The sequence below is a fragment of the Haliotis rufescens genome, unplaced genomic scaffold (genome assembly GCF_023055435.1).
Source record: "Haliotis rufescens isolate VD_foot unplaced genomic scaffold, xgHalRufe1.0.p SCAF_1, whole genome shotgun sequence".
NCBI lineage: Eukaryota > Metazoa > Mollusca > Gastropoda > Lepetellida > Haliotidae > Haliotis > Haliotis rufescens.
Window position 1 is genome coordinate 93169166 of NW_025963779.1, and position 20046 is coordinate 93189211.

The window sequence follows — 20046 nt, forward strand, 5'->3', positions numbered from 1 at the left end:
CTTTAGTAAACTAGAGATAAAAATAAAACTCAAAGCCTACATAGCCCAAAGATGGCAAACCCAATGGGACGCAAGTAAGATCTGCAGATGGCTTCACAAAATTCAACCTAAGATTCACCAAAAGCCATACTCATACTCAAATGAAAGGAAAGTCGAAATTGCCATCTCATGCCTCAGACTCGGTCACAAAAAGCACTATGACAAGGTTTGTCCATCTTGCAATCAACCTGTATCCATTGCTCACATTACTGGAATGTCAAGACCATGCCCCAGCCCAGGTCTGGCTAAAACAAGAATTGCAGTTAGATCGGCTATCTGCCATAGCCAAGAGATGCAACAGCGAAGGCCAAACTAACTCTGTTTCTGAGAGATGGACAGCTACTCGAACGTATATAAACAGAGCAGCCAAAGATAAAAACATAATTATGTCAAGATACGAAAATAGAAATCATATCAGTACAAAAACAGAAATTCTATGAATACCAAAACTATAGCTAGTAACAGATATGTGTACCCTACTCACACACATGAGTCAAAGTCTGTGCATATGTGACACCAATTTGGCCATTTTTCATGTATGTATGCTAGTGTCGTGGATTGGGCGGTATTTGGGTCAGTTTCGTTATTTAGTTTAGTGGAGAGAGATGCCTATTTTGGGGGTTTTGAGTTTTGGTATATAAGAGTTTTTTGGTGCTGTACTTTACTATGCGCTGAGAGATGGGGACTAATTGGGGTTTTTTCCGATCTAGCGCTTGGAGTCTGTTGCTTATGAAGAGAAGAAGAAGAAGAAGAAATTTTTTTTATTATAGTGCCACCTGGTGTTTAAAAACAGTAAAAAACATTACACGTATACATACGTATGATTTATAAAAACATCAGCCGAACCATGAAGGATCTATGAGGCACTTAACATCATTAAATTATCCATTATATAAATTGGCAAGAATAATACACAAACATAATCGAAAGTACACACACACGCACGCACCCACGCACGCACACACACACACACACACACACACACATAAATATTACACGCATTTCATTTTCAATCACACATGCAGTTCACCACATCCACTCAATATCACGTGCGCATACATCACATACAAACACTACCCACATACTCATCTATCACTCACAAAAACATACACATTATATACATCACTGCCCGGCACGTTGTCGCCGGAGAAACATTGACGTCACTGTTGCGGCCAGAGGTTTACACAAGCTGACACACTGCATAAGGAAGCGAAGTTGATCACAAGGGTGGAAACTCAGAAACTGTGTCTCGTCTTCAACTTGATGTTCATCACAGAACTGACATATACGGTCATTAAGTGGGGTAATCGGTCGCCGGAATCTGCCGAGCTCAATTTCTAAAGGTAAAGTCGCACATCTCAATTTTGCAAGAACACTTACGCTGTTGTCTGTTCAGAATATTCCGGACATAAGACTCGACGTGTGCGGATGCCTTATGTTAGTTTTAAGGATTGTTGGTATTTGTGGGTTATCTTGGTTGGAGGCCCAAACATTTATTGTTAATTGTTCTCAGCTTAGATCAAAAGGGATTTCACCTGTTAAAGCTTGCAGTGTTGTATGCGATGTGACCTTTGTGAGTGTGTTATTAACCTTAGTGCTTGGTATTGGATGGAGTTTAGTTTATTGTTTGATTTTGAGTTTAGAGTGTTGTAAATTTGACATCCATTGTCTATTTTGGATCTAGTTAGTGATTTGTATAATGATACTAGGGTATCTATGAAGGCTCCCCAGTTGGTGCCAGTCAAGCCGCGTAGTGTGTTTAGGTCTCTAGTGCATCTATTTATTAGGTTTTTAATGTGAACATCCCAGGTGAGGTGTTCATCAAAGATTAATCCCAGAAATTTAGTTTGTTTTTGGAAAATAATGGGGTTATCAATTAATTCTAGTTTAGGGAGAAGTCCCATTTATGTGCCCACGTGTTTCAGTGTTGGGTTTAGAATGCTACCCTCGGGTGCACCAAGGGGACATTGGTCCGATAGCATTTGGTGGATTCCCACTGTTATTTTGCGATTTGTTAAGAAGTCTTGATTTATTATTCGTCCTTTCAATCCTGCTTTTTTACTTTTTTAAATTAGCCCGTTATGACACACCATATCGAAAGCTTTATAAAAATCTAGCAATATACCTTCTGTGTATTGTTGGTCTAATTGGTCTGATTTAATGTCCTGTTCTAACCGATCTAAGTTGTCTGAGGTTGAGCAGCCAGGGGTGAAACTGCTTTGGTCAGGTTTATTATATTATTATGGTCTAGAAAGTGTTGGAGTCATTTTTTTACCATTGCCTTCATTATTTTGGAGGTTAGGGAGATTAATCTGTAAGCTTTATTTGTTTTTGGAATTGGTATGACCAGAGCCTCTTTCCATGGAGTAGGAAACTGACCGTTTTGGACGACTAGGTTGTAAAGTTTTAGAAGTGATTCCAGAAGGTTTTGGGGTAGTTGTTTAATTATTTGGTATGAAGTTAGATCTAGTCCAGGGGCTGTTCCTTTCTTTCGATTTTTTAAGACGTGGACATGTTCCTCTATAGTATATGGTTGGTTTATTTCTAGGTTATTGTCTTTAGGTAATTTGTGGAATTTCTTTTCACTTTTTCATTTCTTCGTGCGGTTCCTCAAAGGAGTTCTTGTTGCAACCAATGGCTGAGAAATGGTTTACTAGGTTGTTTGCTTTTTTGTTTAGGGTTTGTGGAATTATTCGTTTGATGGTTTTTAAGTACGTTTTATCCCTCGGATTGCGTGTATTTTGCGCCATACAGTTCTTGCGTCTGTTTGATGGTTTATTTCCTCGGAGAATTTGTTCCAATTTTTTGCGTTTGGCGTTTGTACTAGATTTTGTACTTGGTGATTTAGTTGATGTGCTAGCCTTAGATGCCAATATATCGTTTAGATTTGTTAAATGCCTTTTCACGTATTTTTCTGGCTTTTTTTATTTTGAAGGTACCACCAAGTTACCGTGGTTTGGCCTATTTTGGGTATTCTGTAAGAGGTAGTTTTCTTTGCTATGTTAATTATGTGTTCAGTTAAATTTTGGCAGAATTTTACGGGGTCATTATTTACTAGGCCCGCTGGGTGTACCTGTTCACATAATGTTTTGATTTGGTTGGTTGTTTTGTTGTTTTACGCCGCAATATTCCAGTTATATGACGGCGGTCTGCAAATAATCGAGTCTGGACCAGACAATCCAGGGATTGATATCATGAGCATCGATCCACGCAATTGGGATCGATGGCATGCCTCAACCAAGTCAGCGAGCCTGACCACCCGATCCCGTTAGTCGCCTTTTACGACAAGCATAGTCTCCTTTTACGGCAAAAATGGGTTGCTGAAGACATATTCTACCCCGGATCTTCACGGGTCACATAGAATGTTTTGAATTTGTCACTGTCTGCCTTACTGTAATGGAATTTTGGTTCCTGGGTTCATTTGTGTTTTTTATTTATGATTCCTGTTGTTATATATATGTGAATTGGAAAGTGGTCGCTGCCGAGTGGCTCCTCGTGCACTTCCCAGTGGGTGCTTTGGGTGATGTCAGGGGTACATATTAAATTGTTAGGTCTATAGCCGACATAGTGTATTATATCTAGTTGCTTCATTATTGTTGCGTATGAGGTTTTTTTCTTCGATCCAGTTGGCGAATAGTTTGCCGTTTTGGTGTATTTTATCTTCCATGCCCCAGGAGGGGTGGTGGGGGTTGAGATCCCCAAGAAATTGATAGCTTTTCGGCCTCATTTATTTTGTTTCACTATCCAAGGGTAGATGTTTACTATGTTGTTTTGTTGTTGTGGTGGTGAGTCATTGCCTCTAGATTTGTTTTTTTATAGGTATTTCCTTATAGTTTATTTTCTCCCTGACATATATGATTAGCCCAGTTTTTTTCTCTAACGAGTCTTATCACGTTATAATTGGGAAGGGTGAATTTTGAGTTTTGTATGAAATGGGTCTCCTGGACACACATAACATGAGGACCTGGTTTATTTCTCAATTTGGGTTTTAGTTCGTGGCCGTGGGCGGCCAAACCGTTAGCATTCAATTGGAGTATGTTTAATCCTACCATTAGTTAGAGGGAATAATAGTTGGGGATTTAGTAGTATTATAGGGGCCTAGTGGTTTTTTATTTTGATAATTCCTTTAGGTTATTGTTGAATATATTGATAAGGTGTGAGGTTAGGTTTAATTTGGATGCTACCGAGTGAAATGATTTTAAACCGGCACCGGATGTGCTTTCTTTAAGCATGTACGCTAGTAGCATTGTGAGATTATTTAGGGTTTTAGTTCCTGTTAGGTATGGTGTTTTGCCTTTTGGTGTTTTTTTAGTTTTAAAGGAGATATTGGGTGTGTCAGTAGTGTCAGTAGTGATTGACTCGTCTCCGCTTGTATTTAGATTTGAGACAGACACTATAAAGTGGTATATAGGTATATATACTATTAAAAAAAAGAAACGCAATACGGATATTTTTGGCCATAAAATCAAAATTAGCGGACCAAGAGGTGCAAAATGAAGAGGTTTAATGTGTCACTGACAAATGTCCCGGGTAAAAATGATCACAACGAGGACAACACGTGATCGGCCAAGGTCGGGACGACCAAAAGTAACCACCACCGCCCCAAATCGCTACATCCGACTGCGCCACCTACGTGAAAGGACGACCACAGCCACTTCAACCGCATCCCAAATACCCGGACTGCGCAGAATCTCCGACCAGACCGCACAGAAACCGTTTAAGAGCAGCAGGTCTACGAGCAAGACGTCCTGTTCGACGCGTCATATTGAGTCGACAACATCATCAACAACGACTGCATTGGTGTCGTCAACACAGGGTATGGCCTCAACTGCGATGGGGAGATGTCTGGTTCAACGGCGAATCAAGATTTTTCCTCCGTCAAGGGGGTGGAAGAGCACGGGTCTACAGACGTCGGGGAGAACGCTACGCCCGGAGACTGCGTACAGGAAGTGGACAGGTTTGGTGGGGGTAGCGCTATCTCTAATCATGGCAGGACAGGTTTGGTCCATATCCATATACGGCTCAACGATACATCAACTAATTTCTCCTTACACACGTCGTCCCATGTCAGCCAACGGCAACGGTGTATTCCAGCAGGACAACGCTCGACCGCCTACAGCAGAGATCACAAGAGCCTGTCTACACAGCATCAACGGTGGTGTTCTTCCCTGGCCACCCAGATCCCCGGATTTGAACCCGATAGAGCACCTGTGGGATGAATTGGATACACGTTGATTTAATGAAAGAAAAGTTGTCAAAACACTGTCACTTCCTCCCCATGATGACATCACACCCCTACATGCTGAGGTCGGTGAGAAACCTTCTCATCAAAGAAAACACACAGTCAAGAACCTTTCTACGAAGACTCTCGGAATGTAGTCGTAATTATCACTTTATTAAATTGTTGAATATACATTTTGATTCAAACTAAATTTATTGAGCAAAACTATACCTTTCTGGGCATTTTAGATCTGCCTAGATTTGCACTTTTCGTTTTATTATTCTGCAATCCATTTTTAGTATTACCCGCTGGCCCGACCCAACTCTTAGGCAATCCCGTACATGTCTAAAAGCAAACGTTGGGTCCATTCAAAACCAGTTACAATGGTACCAATGGCTATTGAAGACAACTTTTCCAGGTTACATGTTGACATCCTTGGCCCTCTTCCTCAAACAGAGGGTGGGCATAAGTATGTTCTTGTAGCTGTGGATTCATTCTCAAGGTGGATTGAAGCATTTCCATTGCACACTCAAGATGCTGTGGAAGTAGCAACAAAACTCTTTAATGAGGTCTTCACAAGGTACGGTGCCCCTCGAACTCTTGTCACTGATAGAGGTCGCCAGTTCACATCAAAGCTGGTCAATGCTATCTGTGAAATGTTTTAGGTTAAGCACCGCTTCACATCGTCATACCATCCTCAGACAAATGGAATGGTGGAACGACGTAACAGTACTATTGCACAAGCCTTAAAATCTTACTGTCAGCCTGACCAATCCAACTGGGCTGATATTCTTCCATGTGTTCTCATGTCAATGCGAAACACACCGTGCCAATCAACTGGTTACTCACCGCACCTTATCCTCTTCGGCAGAGAGATGTGTCTTCCATCTGATACTACACTCACACCGAAGCCAACACTTGGTAAAAATGCAGAGACACATCCCCAGCAGCTCATCGACAATCTGAAGGTTGTCAAATCTATTGCTCGCGACGACATGTCTGTAAGTCAACAGATTGACAAGGAGCATCAAAAGCTAAAATCATCAGAACCTTCATTCATGTTAGGTCAACAGGTGCTTCTCCACAGCCCTGTAGTCAAACAAGGACTTTCCCCGAAGCTGTCCCAATCATGGACAGGTCCTTCTAATATCACAGACACTGGTCCAAACCACACCTTCAAAATTCACAGATGTTCAGATGACAAAGAACATACATCGTTGGTCCATGCCAATCTCCTGAAACCCCATGTCCTCAGAGGTAATGTTGCACAGCATGTTGACTCATCAGTTTCTTTTCACCTACATTGGTGTCAAGCAGAGCACAGGAACCGTTACCAGATGTCCTGCACAAAAGTTGCAAGGCAGCCCTCCACTGGACTCACCAGTCTCCAGTGAAAAGCCAAATGCAGAGGGCAGATGACACTGTGTCATCAGATCACAATCACAAGCAAACAAAAGATCACAATCAAGATCAATTCTATGATGTCGGAAAACTCTTGAAGTACAAAGACATCAATGGCATACGCCATTTTCTTGTCAAATTGGTTGCGCATCCTACACCAACATGGGAGCCACACCCCAATATAGGACAAGGACTTATCAGAGACTTCCACGTGCATAAAACACGGGCTGGACGCAGTCGTAAGCACAAACGCTCAAACAAATATTTTGTCTAATATCTAATAATATAGTTATCTTTGACTTTGATAGAACCTGGCAGTCAGTTTCATTGTGAGTAGTTAGATGTTGTCGACAAACCTGCAGGGCTTCCTGTGTTATTAAGTGCTAGAAGGATGATAGTTGCAAATGTCATCTCTTCAAACCCGTTGTCAACACTAATCAACCCACTTGATCTTCTCTCAGAGTTGTCAGATTCAGTTATCTATTATTAGAGATAATCCTGTTATGATGGTGTATATTTCAAAATAGAAACAAACCTTATGTCCAAATATGTTGTTTCTGTTGTATGAACTGTTACTCACCCATGAACTAAACCAACATATGTTTATGACCTCTTTCATCAAGTAATGTTTTCAAATTGCCGAGTTCCTGCTGAGAACAATACTCTACATGTTCTATTAAGCCAGATGTTGCTAAAACTATTATGCTTCGTTATGTTGTACGTTGGTTCTCATAACAGAACAATACTTTGTCATAACATGTTCTGTTTGGTAGACTATTGCTCGAATATTGTATTCTTTTCTATCAATACCTGAATTATGTTTGTTACCATGACAAATGGATATTATATCTTTCAGTAGCACTAGTTCCATGTAACATATTTTGTGCTTTTGCGGTCAAAAGCTTTCCACAGCTGAGGGATATTGTCATAGTTCTAAAATCACTATAATTAACCCATAGTTATAGAGGTCATATTTCAATAATACGTTTCGGATTTGTCTCACTATTTTATCTTAAAATTAGCCAAACCTAAATATATTTCTGTAGATAATGTTAGTCAGTTGCCGTGCACGTAAGTGACCGTCACCAACCAGTGACTCTGGATTATCTATCTTAGCTAGGCGGCCACGCTAGGGTTATGCCACAGGCTGTAACATGCTCTGTATGGCCGAACGCACCGTCATTTTAGCATCAGATAGGTGGAATATCAAGGATAGATAGTATGTGGTCAGTGCACTCCGTAACTGTCGAATAATTGTAATTAATACACATACACATGTGGCAGATTTAGGTCATAGTTTCAATATTAGGTTACTAACGCATTCTACAGAAGGCCTGAGTCCCAAATATACGGAGTCCAGTGGCAGATACTTCACTCTGCCACGAATAAAGACGTAAAGGGAATCAGCAGCCTTCTCTCTGTTTTAAGGTGATAGCCGAGTAATCAGCTCTACCAAGTTGATTCCCCCACTATCTTGGTCACTGTGACGTAGCAAACGGGACCACGCCCACACAAGGCAAAAAGGTACGTCAATAGCAATGCATTCCGATACATGTCTCCGCGCTGATCACACATGTCATCGCATTGTAATCCGTGTCATCGCATTGTAGTCCATGTCATCGCATTGTAATCCGTGTCATCGCATTGTAGTCCGTGTCATCGCATTGTAATCCGTGTCATCGCATTGTAGTCTATGTCATCGCATTGTAGTCCGTGTCATCGCATTGTAGTCCGTGTCATCGCATTGTAATCCGTGTCATCGCATTGTAGTCCGTGTCATCGCATTGTAGTCCGTGTCATCGCATTGTAATCCGTGTCGTCGCATTGCAGACACGTGTCATCGCATTGTAGTCCGTGTCATCGCATTGCAGACACGTGTCATTGCATTGTAATCCGTGTCATCGCATTGTAGTCCGTGTCATCGCATTGTAATCCGTGTCATCGCATTGTAGTCTATGTCATCGCATTGTAGTCCGTGTCATCGCATTGTAGTCCGTGTCATCGCATTGTAATCCGTGTCATCGCATTGTAGTCTATGTCATCGCATTGTAGTCCGTGTCATCGCATTGTAGTCCGTGTCATCGCATTGTAATCCGTGTCATCGCATTGTAGTCCGTGTCATCGCATTGTAGTCCGTGTCATCGCATTGTAATCCGTGTCGTCGCATTGCAGACACGTGTCATCGCATTGTAGTCCGTGTCATCGCATTGCAGACACGTGTCATTGCATTGTAATCCGTGTCATCGCATTGCAGACACGTGCCATCGCATTGTAGTCCGTGTCATCGCATTGTAGTCCGTGTCATCGCATTGTAATCCGTGTCATCGCATTGCAGACACGTGTCATCGCACTGCACATGCATACCGTCACATTCAACATTCTCACATCGTTTTGTACATACATCACATTCACGCGAAAACGTTTTAAGTCATTATCACATGGTATCACTTTATTTCACTTTAAACAAATATTTGAAACAACATGGATTGCCAAGCTAATAGTTCATAGACATCCGGCATTACATTGAAACATGGGCATTCAACAACTCGCCACGAAGACGCTGAATTGTGACAAATATGACGTGCGGCTGAACTACTCTCTCCCTGCCATCACCGCGTGAATTATGCATCTTGCTTTGTCACACAAAACCACTGCAGAAGACTATGACACTGCCTCTGTGTCTGTCTTATAATGATTGAACGTCCACATCTGAGACGCTCGTCCTCGCCGACACTGCGACATGACAGGTCCCTGCTTCCCGACGTCGAGGCTTCGTCCGATCGTGAACCAGCCAAGAGTTCTGCAACATGGGATAGACGCCTTTAGACTCAGCAGAAACATTTGGATGTTGGACAGCCTTCACAGGGCGAAGATTTGACTATGACAACCATCTTTGAGACATTGTTAAAACGTCAACAGGCATGGAGCTCCTACACCGTGAGACTGGACGGTAACTATGGACATCAATACTGGAATGTAACTATGGACATCAATACTGGAATGTAACTATGGACATCAATACTGGACTGTAACCATGTACGTCAATACTGGACTGTAACTTTAGACATCAATACTGGACTGTAACTTTAGACATCAATACTGGACTGTAACTATGGACATCAATACTGGACTGTGGCCATGGACATGTAACTATGGACATCAATACTGGACTGTGACCGTGGACAACAATACTGGACTGTGACTGTGGACATCAATACTGGACTGCAACTATAGACATCAACGCTGGACTGTAACTACTTACATTAATACTGGAATGTAACTAGGGACATCAATACTGGACAATAACCATGGACATCAATACTGGACTGTAACTATGGACATCAATACTAGACAGTAACTATGGACATCAATACTGGACAGTAACTATGGACATCAATACTGGAATGTAACTATAGACATCAATACTGGACAGAAACTATGGACATCAATACTGGAGTGTGGCCATGGACATGTAACTATGTACATCAGTACTGGACTGTGACCGTGGACATCAATACTGGTCTGTGACCGTGGACATCAATACTGGACAGTAACTATGGACATTAATACTGGACAGTAACTATGGACATCAATACTGGACTGTAGCTTTTGACATCAAAACTGGACTGTAACCGTGGACATCAAAACTGGACATTAACTGTGGACATCATTACTGGACCGTAACTATGGACATCGATACTGGACTGTAACTATGGACATCAATACTGGACAGTAACTATGGCCATCAATACTGGACTGTGGTCATCAATACAGGACTGTGACTGTGGACATCAATACTTGACAGTAACTATAGACATCAATACTGGACAGTAACTATGGACATCAATACTGGACAGTAACTATGGACATCAATACTGGACTGTAACTATAGACATCAATACTGGACTGTAACTATGGACATCAATACTGGACTGTAACTGTGGTCATCAAGACAGGACTGTAACTAGGGACATCAATACTGGACTGTAACTGTGGACATCAATACTGGACTGTAACTATGGACATCAATACTGGACTGTAACTATAGACATCAATACTGGACTGTAACAATGGACATCAATACTGGACAGTAACTATGGACATCAATACTGGACTGTAACTATGGACATCAATACTGGACTGTAACTGTGGTCATCAAGACAGGACTGTAACTAGGGACACACTGACTACATAACGCTTCTATTACCGGCGTGTGTGTCCATGTGCTCGGCGTCCCTACACCATAGGACTGCAGGGTAGGTTTCTCTTCAGCATTTTCACCATCAAACACAACAGACGCCAGGGAGGTGCGCAGGTAGCCCTCCGTGCTCACCGAAAACCCCTGGAAATAAGTATGTAATGAAAGAGGAAGAAAAAACATTTACATTCAAGCCATGTGTCTTTTTTATTTCGCAATTTTGTACACCACTATCCCACATTGCAAACTTAAGGGAAAACTTCATTCCTTGATCCATATGGGTTTTGTTACAGCACGTGGTGACCACAGATACAGTTGCATATCTATTGTTACGACGTAAATTGTAATAAAAAGGTAAATTGTAATACTTGCAGCAAATTGTAATAATTTTGACGTAAATTGTAATAACAACGTAAATTGTAATGAAATTTGACGTAAATTGTAATACGCAAATTGTAATAAAAATTGACGTAAATTGTAATAATCTTAACTTGCGGTAAAATGTAATAACTTTTTACGTAAATTGTAATAACCTTTAAGTTTAGTGTCAAAGGCGTTAAATGACTAGAACCTATCCTTGTCAGGGTTGGTACAGGGTTTATCGTACAATCGTCATTATAGATTTTCCATCCTTTCAATTTTGATCAAAACAGATATATTTCAGCAATAATTGATTGCAACAAATTTATTATACATTCTGATGCTCTTTGAAACTCAACAAGACATGCCCGAAGATACCGCATATTATTTGTGTATGCTTTGAATTATGATTTCGTGCCGTTATCATGATGGATTCTGTTTTTGTTGTTGGGGCAAGGAGTTATTATCCCAGCAAAAGTTGTCAGTAAGTTGTTGTTAGTTCTGACATGACATATGAAAGGAATCCAGACAGTTACATTTATTCATTTATTTCATTAGATATACTTCTTCCTATGAAAGGAAATATTTTATGTTATATTAATTATCCATATGTTAATCATACATTGCTACAAATATTGTATAAGTTAACACGGTTTGCATTTATTAATTATTATTTATTTATCTGTAAGATTCACAGAGATCGAGAATACACAATATCCAATAGTATATGCAATGTAGGTAAAGAATATCCACGCCCCTCTTTTGATATAAATAAAAACATTGTATATAATGTTATGTATTAAGTATTCTCCTTTCCCATGCATGGGAAATCTATGCTGCATTTGCTGACGACTTTTTTTCCCTTGACATTGCACAGGAGATCTGTCACTCATTTGTTGTATTTGAATTCTTCGTCAAAATATAATGTATAAATACGTTAGAATTGTCTCGTGTGCTTCAAGGAAACGGTCATGTGCTCCTTATCAAATTAAGTAAACCTCCAATGCAAATCGACTTAATTTCAGGGTCCGGTTGCACAGAGCTTTCTTCGGTAACTCGTAACTCAGTGTTATTGCAATGGACTCCTAGCTAAGCTACTATTGGATGATAAATCAATAAACCTATTTGTCGAATAGACGTACCTAATGTAATCCATTATTTTTAACCCGAGGATGGATCTTTCAGTCATAAATTTCGATGTGTACAGTTGCTAGAGTATCATTCTAACAATACAGACATGACACAAGCTGCACGTAAAATAATTGATAAAGGTAGTCCTTGCGGGTTCACATACCTACATGTACATCGCCCGGGACATTGTCATTATTTCCTTTACATCCTCCGAGCAACGTTAAAAAATTGAAACTTAAATGATAATAAATTGATATTATGTATATGAAGATGTATAAATCAGCTTGCACACAGGCAACTGCAGAATGACATGTCATCCATTTGCTAGTTTAGTTTAGTTTAAACATATTTTATTCACAGAACAAAATGAGAATTGTATTGGGGACAAGTTCTTGCAACTTAGTAAACCCCTCCCCGCATAAAATATGTACAAATATACAGTTGCAAAATAAATAAATTTGCTTCAGTCAGTAAAAGTCAGACGTTCCACATTTACACATCAATATAGTTGTGTAAGTTTGTTACGTTATAATTATTCCAATGTGTATATTACTACCTACTTTATCAATTAAAATATGATTCCATTAGGTTAAATATGAACAATTATGATGAAAATCGTCAATAGGATATATTACAATTAAGTACAAAACACACAGAGTATTTCTCAAATAAATATGAAAACTAAGTTCATTCTAGTAATTAATCCTCTTCTGGACAAACATATAAATGAAATTCCAATGCGTTTATATATATATATATATATATATATATATATATATATATATATATATATATATATATAGTTATATAGTTATATAGGTATATATATATATATATATAGTTATATATAATTATATATAGTTATAGTTATACAACAATGTACGATAACGACCTCAATCCTCCCCCACACCCATACTTTAATGACGATTGTACGATAAACCCTGTACCAACCCTGACAAGGATAGGTTCTAGTCATTTAACGCCTTTGACACTAAACTTATAAGGTAATTACAATTTACGTAAAACGTTATTACATTTTACCGCAAGTTGAGATTATTACAATTTACGTCAATTTTTATTACAATTTGCGTATTACAATTTACGTCAAATTTTATAACAAATTACGTTGTTATTACAATTTACGTCAAAATTATTACAATTTGCTGCAAGTATTACAATTTACCTTTTTATTACAATTTACGTCGTAACATCTATCTTCCGAGGTTCAGGACAATTTTTTGGTCAAAAATGAAAGCAAATGTTATCTGAAGTTTACTTAGAAAACAAGACAACATCTATGTAACATTTAAGGGTAAAACATTTAGGCAAGAAGCAGGCATCCCCATGGTTACCGATTGTAATCCCCATCTTGCTGATCTCTTACTTGGTGCATATGAAGCGGAATTTCTGCTCGAATTGGCAAACTCAAAAGAAGGTAATTCAGCCAAGAAGTATAACTTTTGTTTCAGATATATCGATGATCTGATAACCATTAATAACCATCAAATAGCCAGCTACCTTACACTGATTTACCGAACTGAACTAGAAATAAAGGAGACCAGTGAGACTGCCTCGTCTGTCTCATATTTAGATCTTTGCAAAACGGACAGGACAACGCTGTCAGATCCGTGACTGGCACAGACTTCTGTGTTCGGACGACATGAAGGTCGTGTTCGGGTTTTTTGTCGCAAGGGGGAACGATTGGCGCCGGGCTGTATTCAGGCATATCCAAGTACATATCCATGTGGTGAGGGTGGGGGGATTGCTTTTAGAGGAATTTGGGGCGGACGGGACTGGTCATCATCCGTGGCAACCTGAACGGCCAGTTGTACAAGATGGCCTTAACCCGCTCCTTCGCTATCAGCTGCAGGGAACACTTTTGCAACACATCGATGATAGGACTTCTAGGCTACGCCGTTCTTCCATGGCCAACCCACTCGCCACTTTTATAACCTATTGAGCACTATGGGATCATCCAGATCGTCCTCATCCACCCAAGAACCGTCAACAGCCAGCCGGCTGACATAGTACTCGTGGTGGTCATGTTCCACACTGAGAATTTCTGGTGTCTATGACCCAGCTCCAACTGATCATGACAATACTTGTATATCTACAGAGACATTGTCCCCCGAGTTCCTTCAGACGTCATGATGTGAGATACGCAATGAAATGATGCATGTAATATCGCCAATGATACCCGTCAAATCCATCACCATTGAATAACCATCTTGCATGTTCCATTTTTAGCAACCATCAAACATGGGTGTATACTTTAGTACATATGGGACACCTTCTCTGGATCGCTTACCCTGGAACCCTTGCACTGGAGGCTAACCCTGGATCGATTACCCTGGAACCCTTGCACTGGAGGCTAACCCTGGATCGCTTACCATGGAACCCTTGCACTGGAGGCTAACCCTGGATCGCTTACCCTGGAACCCTTGCACTGGAGGCTAACCCTGGATCGCTTACCCTGGAACCTTTGCACTGGAGGCTAACCCTGGATCGCTTTCCCTGAAACCCTTGCACTGGAGGCTAACCCTGGATCGCTTACCCTGCAACCCTTGCTCTAGATTCGTTTCTCAGGACACCAGCTATAGTACCCTTAACCTGGACACTTATCCCTTTCCCTGGAGCCCGTGCCGACACTGACGCATGGGCCGACCCAAGCTCAGTAAACGTTGGAGCTGACAATTCTGCAATCACAAAAGCAGTATTCCTTTTAAAAATGAACAATATTAAACAGATATCGGCATGTATAGATATATTCTATGCTACTATGCAATATGGAGTTTGCACGTCACATACTGTTTAAACGGTAAAAGAATAAATCTTGGTGACCCCTCTTTCCCTCTTCGTACATTCCTTCGGACATTCTGGCGTCACCTCGTGTTTATCTTGGTCGCCGGCACATCAATCCCGCCGCTCTCCAGAGAAGAATAACATCGTGAATCGTGACTATGTTAAGTACCTCAAACGCTACAAATGTGTCAACACACACTCGTGTGGCTTTGGTTTGTCTAAACACTGATAGTGAGATCTGATCACAAAGAAGACCGATATGAAATACCCGGGTATATTCAGTACTTTCTGTTTCGTCAAATTTCACAACGTGTGCTTGTTTCACAACAAAAATGCACATACATTTGAATGATAAAAACGCTTCAGCTACGCCTTCAACTACAGCAACGTGACTGTGAGCTACACCTGTGAATAAAGGTGTGTTAAGTTGTGTCCAGGTGTGTCCAGTTGTGTTCAGGAGTACATTCTCTCTGTATTCAGGTGTGCCGAGGTGTGTCCAGGTGTGTCTAGGTGTACATGATCTCTGTGTTCAGGTGTGCCCAAGTGTGTTCAGGTGTGTCCAGGTGTGTCAAGGTGTACATGATCTCTGTGTTCAGGTGTGCCCAGGTGTGTTCAGGTGTGTCCAGGTTACATTATCTCTGTGTTCAGGTGTGTCAATGTGTGTCCAGATGTACATTATCTCTGTGTTCAGGTGTGTCCAGGCGTGTTCAGGTGTGTCCAGGTGTGTTCAGGTGTGTCCAGGTGTGTCCAGGCGTGTTCAGGTGTGTTCAGATGTGCCCAAGTGTACATTATCTCTGTGTTCAGGTGTGTTCATGTGTGTTCAGTTGTGTCCAGGTGTGTTCAGGTGCGTCGAGGTGTACATTTCCTGTGTGTCCAGGTGTACATTACCTGTGTGTCCAGATGTAGATTACCTGTGTGTCAAGGTATGGTCAGGTGTGCCCAGGTGTACATTACCTGTGTGTCCAGGTGTACATTACCTGTGTGTCCAGGTGTACATTACCTGTTTGTCAAGGTATGTCCAGGCGTGGCAAGGTGTACATTTCCTGTGTCCAGGTTTATATTACTTGTGTGTCCAGGTGTACATTACCTGTGTGTCCAGGTGTACATTACCTGTGTGTTCAGGTATGTTCAGGTGTGCCCAATATGTACATTACCTGTGTGTCCAGGTGTACATTACCTGTGTGTCCAGGTGTACATTTCCTGTGTGTCCAGGTGTACATTAACTGTTTCTCCAGGTATGTTCAGGTGTGTCAAGGTGTACATTACCTGTGTGTCCAGGTTACATTACTTAGTGTCCAGGTGTACATTACCTGTGTGCAAGGTGTACATTACCTGTGTGTCTAGGTGTACATTTCCTATTTGTCCAGGTGTACATTCCCTGTGTGTCCAGGTGTACATTACCTGTTTATTCAGGTGTACATTAGCTGTTTGTTCAGGTGTATATTACTGTAACAGGATATTGTATATATAGTTTTAGGAATATAGTTTTAGCTCTTTTCATTACAAGTAGTTGTATACATTTTCATTAGTTGTAGTACAAAATGTATATGCTTGGGTTAAGAGTCCAAGCGGTTGGTTCAATTTTATTGAAGGGTGGACAGGTTAGTCTATTCCTGTCCCTTTGTCACCAACTCTCTAGCTTGTCAATACATAGCTTTCAGCTTCCTAGCTGATTAACATTATCTAACTACAGCTTTCCTCCCTAACATTTGCACACTTTTTATTCACTCTGCTTATAACTCTGCACAGACAGGACATGGACTACATATAGTTCGGGCTAGTTATTTACATTATCTTTCCTAAATAGAATTCTAACTTATCATTTAAATATGTTATCAATAATGTAAAATTGTAAATGCTTACCTATGATATCAAATAATCAAGATATCTTCTATTTTATCAGTATAAAGTGTTTAACATGTAAGTATGTGTGAGAGCATGATTTGATTGGGAGTTTTGAATGTAAGGATTGAATTAGAAGTTGGTTTTCTATAATTTAAGGAAATGGTTGTCATGATGTATGTATGTATTTATTCAGGCATGATAGTTATGTTATTTACTTTTTATAGGAATGCCATAATCCTATATGATGTGGGTTTATAGACACACCCCGGTGTCACCCACAGGGTATGTATAAATCCTTTATCTTATCACTCACTTATGAATGAATTTATATGTATAAACTATGTGTTATAATTTAACACAACATGGTAGCATTTTATATATATTCCTACTCTTGGAGATAATAAGTATATATTTATGACGCCACACGGCTACTAGTATTCTTCTAACTATATGGTGTGTAACTGATATATTCAGTTATGATAAGAGACATTTAATATATGTATTACTATTTGAAAGTTCGGTAAATTGTATTTAATATAAGTTATCTACAACGAACTAGTGATGTGTAACTGTATGCGTTGCATGTATGGATTAATGTGACTGCTCAAAACTAGAAATAATTAATATGCAGCCGTATCTTTGAATGCTATTCTATGTACAGTATATAATGTTATATATTTTATTACAGGGTGATTGATCAATTGTGATTGATAATGGAATAAATGTCACCTTAACAAACACAACCGCAGCTTGTCATTTTTCATAATGAACTACCCCTGCTACATTACCTGTGTGTCCAGGTGTACATTATTCGTGTGTCCAGGTGTACATTACCTCCGTGTCCAAGTGTACATTACCTGTGTGTCCAGGCGTACATTACCTGTGTGTCCAGGTGTACATTACCTGTGTCCAGGCGTACATTACCTGTGTGTCCAGGCGTACATTACCTGTGTGTCCAGGCGTACATTATTCATGTGTCCAGGTGTACATTACTTGTGTCCAGGTGTACATTATTCGTGTGTCCAGGCGCACATTACCTGTGTGTTCAGGTGTACATTACCTGTGTCCAGGTGTACATTACCTGTGTGTCCAGGTGTACATTACCCGTTTGTCCAGGTGTACATTACCTGTGTGTCCAGGTGTACATTACTTGTGTGTCCAGGTGTACATTACCCGTTTGTCCAGGTGTACATTACCTGTGTGTCCAGGTGTACATTACCTGTGTCTCCAGGGGTACATTACCCGTTTGTCCAGGTGTACATTACCTGTGTGTCCAGGTGTACATTACCTGTGTGTCCAGGTGTACATTACCTCTGTGTCCAGGCGTACATTACCTGTGTGTCCAGGCGTACATTACCTGTGTGTCCAGGCGTACATTACCTATGTGTCCAGGTGTACATTACCCGTTTGTCCAGGTGTACATTACGTGTGTGTTCAGGTGTACATTTCCAGTGGGTCCAGGTGTACATTACCTGTGTGTCCAGGTGTACATTATTCGTGTGTCCAGGCGCTCATTACCTGTGTGTCCAGGTGTACATTATTCGTGTGTCCAGGTGTACATTACTTGTGTGTCCAGGTGTACATTACCCGTTTGTCCAGGTGTACATTACGTGTGTGTTCAGGTGTACATTTCCAGTGGGTCCAGGTGTACATTACCTGTGTGTCCAGGCGTACATTACCTTTGTGTCCAGGCGTACATTACCTGTGTGTCCAGGCGTACATTATTCATTTGTCCAGGTGTACATTATTTGTGTGTCAAGGTGTACATTACCTCTGTGTCCAGGTGTACATTACCCGTTTGTGCAGTTGTACATTACCTGTGTGTCCAGGTGTACATTTCCTGTGTGTCCAGGTGAACATTTCCTGTGTGCCCAGGTGTACATTACCCGTTTTTGCAGTTGTACATTTCCTGTGTGTCCAGGTGTACATTTCCTGTGTGTCCAGGTGAACATTTCCTGTGTGCCCAGGTGTACATTACCCGTTTTTGCAGTTGTACATTTCCGGTGGGTCCAGGTGTACATTTCCTGTGTGTCCAGGTGTACATTACCTGTGTGTCCAGGTAGTAGTGGCACTCATACATGTAGAGATTCCCAGGATACAGGGCACCATTGTTGTCTAAGCATGTGTTGGTGTACTGATTCCGGGCCTGAATAGGAAACATGGCACCATTAAAAGGCATCCATAACAATACAAACAAATAGCCCCACAGGAGGAAGAAACACAGGCAACATCGTAAATACCGACCTCCCGGAAGAAAGTAGCATTGTACACTAGGTGACAGTGTACATACAGACCCAAGGCGTCACCAAAAAAGGTAACATTGTACACATAGACCCCAGGCAACACCCACAAGGTAACATTGTACATACAGACCCAAGGCAATACCTGCAATGTAACATTGTACACACAGACCCCAGGCAACACCCACAAGGTAACATTCTACATACAGACCCCAGGCAATACCAACAAGGTAACATTGTACATACAGACCCAAGGCAATACCCGCAATGTAACATTGTACACACAGACCCCAGGCAACACCCACAAGGTAACATTGTACACATAGACCCCAGGCAACACCCGCAATGTAACATTGTACACATACCCCAGGCAATACCCGTAATGTAACATTGTACACACAGACCCCAGGCAACACCAACAAGGTAACATTGTACATACAGACCCCAGGCAATACCCGCAATGTAACATTGTACACACAGACCCCAGGCAATACCCACAAGGTAACATTGTACATACAGACCCAAGGCAATACCCGCAACGTAACATTGTACATACAGACATCAGGCAACACCCACAAGGTAACATTGTACACACAGACCCCTGGCAATACCCACAACGTCTTATTGTACACACAGACCCCAGGCAATACCCGCAATGTAACATTGTACACACAGACCCCAGGCAACACCCGCAATGTAACATTGTACACACAGACCCAAGGGAACACCCACAACGTAACATTGTACACACATACCCCAGGTAATACCCGCAATGTAACATTGTACACACAGACCCAAGGGAACACCCA

At 40.9% G+C, this 20046-nt stretch overlaps 1 protein-coding gene across 2 annotated transcripts in view; it reads right to left on the reverse strand.

The window, feature by feature from the left end:
* Positions 1–9104: 9104 nt before the first annotated feature.
* Positions 9105–20046, reverse strand: part of LOC124122518 (polypeptide N-acetylgalactosaminyltransferase 13-like) — a 34954-nt gene continuing 24012 nt past the window's right edge. Inside the window, exons 8-10 of one of the 2 annotated variants that reach the window (XM_046485564.2) lie at positions 19045–19143; positions 10869–11003; positions 9105–9461 (exon numbers count right to left, since the gene is read on the reverse strand). In XM_046485564.2, coding sequence (XP_046341520.2) covers positions 9348–9461; positions 10869–11003; positions 19045–19143 — 348 coding nt within the window. In that variant the 3' untranslated portion in view covers positions 9105–9347. Of the gene's footprint in view, positions 9462–10868; positions 11004–14904; positions 15047–19044; positions 19144–20046 lie in introns of those variants that run through there. The other variant, XR_007223270.1, reaches the window with a different exon arrangement.